Here is a 6196-nt window from a genome sequence, read left to right on the forward strand (position 1 = left end):
ATTAATCGTTGTGTCCTTTTCCTAAATTATCAGATATTTTAATATAAGAGACATTTTAATGCTGACTGTCAGTATTGTAATATAATTGACATCGACATGTTTTAGCCGCGTAATGTCCAAATAATTAGGCTAATCTCATTAGGCTATTAGTCAATTGATAATTACAATTTAATTAGCTCTAATTCTGATCGATTGCGAGCAGCTCAATCCAGGGGATCTATGAATATTTAGTAGCAATCTATCTGTAAGTTAGTTAAATTGTTTTAATTTTTAACAGATACATTTGTATCAGTATTTCTTAAAAAATATAATTGTTATTGTGTAAAGTATATTTAAGTAGAAAAATTATATCTTTAATTTTAATGAGAACAAAGGCAAGCAAATTATCGTATGTCACAGAAACACTATTTTATGGTGAATTTAATATAATATCATACTGAATAATAAAATTATAAATATTGTTTTTTAAAGATTGCATTTTATTTTACTCTGTCAATATGTTTATTTTATAAAATATCAATGTCCCTTAGACATTCATGATAAATTTTATTGTTGATGAGAAGTAAATCCGTCTGTCTGTTAAGTTTTCACGCCTAATTCACATAAGTGAATTTTGATAAAGGATGGAAGTTTGTAAAAGTATCTAATTATGTTATTTGTCAAGTAATAATACAAAAACCACAAAAACTGCAAAATTATAGCAGTATTACAAAAGTTCATTAAAACAAAGCTGGAATCTATCACACAGCATGTCCAGCTGTCCAGTCCTGATTCTCTGCAGCTCCCTCGCCAGGAACTGTTCCAACCTGGCCCTAGCCTTACGGTCGTGGCTCTTATTCTGGGACCTGAGGAACTCCTCGATGCACGACTGGGCAGCGTCGCGGAGGCTGCTCAGGGAATGCTCTAGAAGCTTCCTCCATACTTCTTTGAGCTCAGCTTGGTTGTTGCAGGGGTCTTCGCCAGCTCGGGCCACGTGACCTGCTATGTTGTTGTAGAATTCGCTGGAAGATTGATAATATTAAGCATCTACCTCTCGCGAGAGTCTGATAAATGATGGTGTCACAAAGTTAAGTAATGGTTGTCACCTGTATTCTTTCGTCATGTTAGAGTAAATGCCCTCAAAGTAAGTGGTGGCTTTCTTGGCGACTACCCTGAACCTGGTTTCTTGGCGCCTTCTGCCCTCGACTTCGTGCATCAGCTTGTGAACGCGAACGAATACCTAGCAAATGATTGAGGGAAGTAAAGTAAGTTGTTTTAGCTTAGCTTGAAGCTTTGCATAATTTCAGCTCGGATGTAGTTACTACCTATCATCTCTATTGATTATCTCTGGAACGTTTTAATAGGAAAGGATAAATTTAACGATCTTTAATAAACATTAAGTTGATAATTTTGCCGTAAATCCTCAAATGGTCTAGCATTAAAAGGATCCAGTTTTGATCTAAAACGAATTATCTGACTATTTACCGAGTTCCATAGGCTTAACAGTCTCGTTCCATAAGGAAACCAGCGCTATTTATTTTCATTAACTATAAAATAAATAAACACCTTTCGACACCGGCGCGATTCTTCAAAACGTCAATTTCGGAGGAAATTCGGAATCATCCGTTAAAATTACATGTCAATTTCCTACAACTTGTTTCAATTACTGTGTTTGCGGAGTCAACAGCGACTGCGGTGATTACCGCGCGGTACTTAAGAGCCATTTTACATTTTCGTGCGAATTTCTAAGATTTTGGAAGCATGAATTACTATCTTAAGAAACACCCAGAGATTATTTAATAACTGCGAAAGATAGGCCAATCCTTGGTGTTGACCATTAATGAAACGGATTTACTAAAACTCTTTTGCTTAATTCACAGTGCCCCATCTCCCACAACCATTTTACGGAAAAATTGCCGCAGACTCATTTTCAAAGTCCTGTATCTATTATTTATGCTCATATAATAAACTTAAAAATATATAGTAATAATCGGACATATATTCTTGTAGTCCATTAATGAAATAGATTCTTGAATTTCATTACCATTATTGAGTAAAATCTAAAAATAATTTGGCAAATTTGAAGATTAACGTCACATTTTGATCGTGGTTTTTGGTTTAAAAACACAGCAATAACTGCAATAAAAGTATCCCAAAATAAAGAATATTCATTGTAGAATTGATTTCTACAGTTATTGTTTAAATATTAGTAACCACTTTGTCAAAATATTGATGTGAATATCAGTATAAATTACAATGCGCAAGCCGACATCGATTAGTATGGCGCGAGCGCCCGTCAAGGCAGGACCTGTGTCATTTTTCCCGCCGTGACGTTTACGTGCGTTCGTGTCGTAAAGCGGTGATTTGTACGGCGACCAAATACATTTGATACTATGCCGAGAGGCTGTTTCGAGTCGGCCGGCCGAGCAGAAATTGAAAATTGAAATGAATTTTAATTTCTTTGACGGATCTGGGTGTAACTATGTATAATATGTAGGTACCATGTATTTAATTTAATAAATAAATTATAAAAAAGTATATCCATTATGCTAGCACCCTTAACACAAGCATATTGGTGGCCTACTTTTGGACTAGATGGCGCTGTGAAATTGTTCAAAGATTTGTTTATTTATTTATCCGCTTTGAGTTTTGTTTCGTGAAGAAGAAAAAGAAGCGTTTTGTTTCGAGAGGGAAGCTTTGTTGTTAAATCTATACTAATAAAAGAGGAAAGATTTAATTGTTTGTTTGTTTGTTTGGAGGCAATAGGCTCCGAAAAAATATTCTCTCACGATTTAGAATCCTAATTTTTTTCTATGTAGGCTATAAAATATTTTCAAAAACTTAAGTACAAAATCTTTGATAAAATTCGACGTTTAATAAATAAATTAGATAACATATTAATACTTTTTTTTCAGTACGATTTTAGTACTTGTTTTTCAGAAATTCTACGATTTAACTAAACTTCTAGTGTTTATATTTTATGCATAATTTATTAACTTCTAAAATATAGGTACATATATCCTATTGATAGATGACGTGCTTCGTATTTTATTAAAATTATTACCTATTATATTATTTTTAAAAGGTGTGGAATGTTATTTTGGAGATAACTTGGTTCCATAGAAATATAGAGAGATGCTAAGTAATGCGCTGAGTTCGAAACTCAGTGTCGTATTAGAAATTCACACACATAAAGAAATCAAATTATGTGCTCATTATCCACTGCGGTATCAGTATTCAACGTTCGAATAATCTTTAGTACTATGCAAGCAATATAAACTGTTTACATAATGACGTCGCTACTGTCATCATTGCTTTCACAAGCAATATGTTCCAATTTGTCCCTTGTCACATTTCCCTTTAGTTTCTATGATCTGTGCTTGTTTCTAAGTTGATATCAATGAAATATTCCTTAGTACTTTTGATTTAAATTATTTTTTTTAGTTTGAAAAGTCAAGGTCAGATTACAATAAAATAACAAGTGAAAACGTAACATTGCATTGCAACTCGCAATTTCGCAATATTGATGAGGAGATTCCATTGGAAAGTCTGTATTCATTCCTAGGATTCCCCTAACACCATCAAATTCAAGAGAATTCAAGAGAGTGCAGTTTCCCATCTCATGCTTAGGGACCACGGTTTAAAATAGTGTGGTTGCATAGAGCCTGCAACGGGCAACCGCGTGCGCAGCTGCTCATACTAATTTTCGATAAAAAGCAAGTGTTGGCGCCCTCACGAGTTTTAGCGGAGTTCCATATGGTAGCGGGAGTAGACTTAATGGAAATCTATGCTTCTCCGACGACCAGTTGTATGTGGAATACTCCAGAGTATGCGCACACAATAGCCTAGTGATTTTAGCACCTGAAGGAAAAACAAAAAAACATTGTTTACAAAGAAATCTGCGGCAGGTGTAGTGTTTTAATTTTGTTTTAGAAAGATCTCATAATTTTGTAAGTATTCAAATATTTAAACATAATAATTTGTAGATATTATATCAAAAAATATAATCATTTATTTTAACAAAATTAATTTTCTTAGAATATTTTAATTCTATTAGAACCATTTTCCACTTCATCGCAGAAGAAGTCGCGGGCAAAAAGCTAGTATGAAATATGTAGTATTGCCCGCGGCTTCACCCGCTTGAAATTTAGTTTGTCACAGATCGTCATAAATTATAGCCTATACATTGTTATTCTGGTCGACGCCAGGGATGGATGAGCGTCGCTGTCGCTGGCGACAGGGTCTTCTGGTTCAGGGTTCATGGCGTAGGTCTCAGGCAAAATGAAATCCACTCGTAGAAATTAATAAACTCAGTGTATTCACGAAAATAATTACACACAGCACTAGAGTCGTATCGGAACTGAGTGAACCAAAGGTCTTGCGATAGGAACTTCCGACCCGAGTGATAGTTGAACACAGACTGCCTAGTACTGCTGTACTGTACTGTAAAGTTTCATCAAAATCTGTTCAGTAGTTTTTGCGTGAAAGTGTAACAAACATCCAGACATCCACACAAACTTTCGTATTTATAATATTAGTAAGACTAGTAAGAAGTAAGATAGTAAGATGAATTATTTTAGTTATTTGTTTACTTATAATAATATTTATTTATTTATTTCTTAGCTCTGTCTGATAATGGACCTGGAGGAGATGCAATAGCCACCTCCGTAACAAAACAATAGAACCCTATGGAGTTTGGGCTTGTGTGATTCGCCTTGACGAATATTTCGTATCCAGGTTCCAATGATGGAGCTGTAAGGGGGCAGATTTTTTTTTCACTATGTGACTGTCTTTATTTTGTACTTATATATTTTACATATTATACATATTCGTGTTTCATTATGAATCGAAATATAAAAGACTTATTAAACTCTATTAAAAATTTAAATTAATTTATCAATTTTGAATACCTCATTCTACCTTAAAATTAATAACTTAAATCAAGTCTTAATACAGTCACGGCTCAAGATTTTTTTGTCCATTTCAGCGTTCTTTTTACTCTTTTGACGTTGCGTTGACAGCTTTTACCTAAATTCGCGCGGAATATTTTTGTGAAATGGCTCTTAATTGGAATAAACAAATTGTGTTCGTCCGTCCGCGCAATATTTGTAGTAGGGAGCAGCGTCAATACGATGATGAGTCAATCGGACACTTTAATTACTAACTAAAGCTGCGATCAGCAGAAATAATGATTTTGCATGCTAATAATTACTTGCTCGGTGGCTCAAGGGAGCTTTGGTAGGACTTATCTTACCTTGGTCAGCTCGTTCATCATGTTGCTCAACATGGCATTGAACTGCTCCAAGTCTGGATACTGGTACAAACACTCCACCACCGGCGCTACCGTCATTCCTGATTGATTTGTCGTGATGTACTCTTCAACTTTCTCACTCGTTGGTCTTTCTGTTATTTTCCCCTCTTTGTTTGACTCTTTTGACTCTCCTTTTTCCAATGAACTATCCAGGGCTTTGTATTCCTTTTCCCATATCTTGCCATTTTCTTCTGCGGCTCTTTCGAAAGGCTCGCCGGCGTCTGATATTTTCATGTCAAATAATAATTCCCCATTTAACTCTATTTTATAAGAGCCCGCTCGTGCCAGTATAGAGAGGTAAATAAAGAATTGTTTATGGAATCTCGTCATGGCAACGTTTGTTATGGGCAGTAAAAATCGCCATTAAAGAGTGGTGATAAAGGATTTAGAGCGGGTAAATTTTTATTGTTCGTATAGTATTGTGCTGTTAAATTTTTGTTGTGGCATTTCTAAGAGTTTAAAGCTAATAAATTGGGAAGATTGATGTTTGACGACCGCCATATTGATAGAGGTTATGGTGCACTTTTAGCGATTTTTGCAGATAAAACGTAAGATAAGTGTCTAAGTTAAATTGAATTTAGTTATAATACATGGTAGAATGAAAGGATATACCTAATTAATAATTGTTCCAGGCGCCTTCTACAATTCTATAATATACTTATAGGTACACTTACATCACATGCCAAAACAATAGAGCGAGTTAATACCCTGCTGAAGTTTAAACAACAGTTATAATAGCGGCCGCTATTAATAGTTATTATCCGCAGTAACCCATAAAATAATACGCATAACTACTCGGTCGCGTAATAAGTAAAGTGTAATTACTTGATAGTGGTAAAGCGTTTAAGTCGTATGAAGAGGGTAACCCGTGGTGCCTGATATATTTAGCGCGGCAATTTTGCAGCG

The 6196-nt window shown here is 34.9% G+C and overlaps 1 protein-coding gene across 1 annotated transcript; it reads right to left on the reverse strand.

Annotated features, from left to right (window-relative positions):
- Window positions 1–458: 458 nt before the first annotated feature.
- LOC135077763 (uncharacterized) lies at window positions 459–5640 on the reverse strand. Its single transcript, XM_063972335.1, has 3 exons — window positions 5234–5640; window positions 1086–1219; window positions 459–1001 (listed from the first exon to the last, which is right to left on the reverse strand). Exons 1-3 carry the CDS (start codon window positions 5618–5620, stop codon window positions 707–709), a joined length of 816 nt encoding a protein of 271 aa, XP_063828405.1. The 5' UTR covers window positions 5621–5640; the 3' UTR covers window positions 459–706.
- Window positions 5641–6196: the final 556 nt, after the last annotated feature.

This window comes from Ostrinia nubilalis, chromosome 13 (genome assembly GCF_963855985.1).
Source record: "Ostrinia nubilalis chromosome 13, ilOstNubi1.1, whole genome shotgun sequence".
Lineage (NCBI taxonomy): Eukaryota > Metazoa > Arthropoda > Insecta > Lepidoptera > Crambidae > Ostrinia > Ostrinia nubilalis.

Excerpts from the sequence above, each read along its gene's own strand:
- LOC135077763 (XM_063972335.1), bottom strand. The coding sequence starts at position 5,620 with ATGACGAGATTCCATAAACAATTCTTTATTTACCTCTCTATACTGGCA. Across the intron at positions 1,220-5,233 it reads TGATGAACGAGCTGACCAAG|GTATTCGTTCGCGTTCACAA; the intron begins GTAAGATAAGTC and ends ATCATTTGCTAG. Across the intron at positions 1,002-1,085 it reads AACATGACGAAAGAATACAG|CGAATTCTACAACAACATAG; the intron begins GTGACAACCATT and ends TCAATCTTCCAG.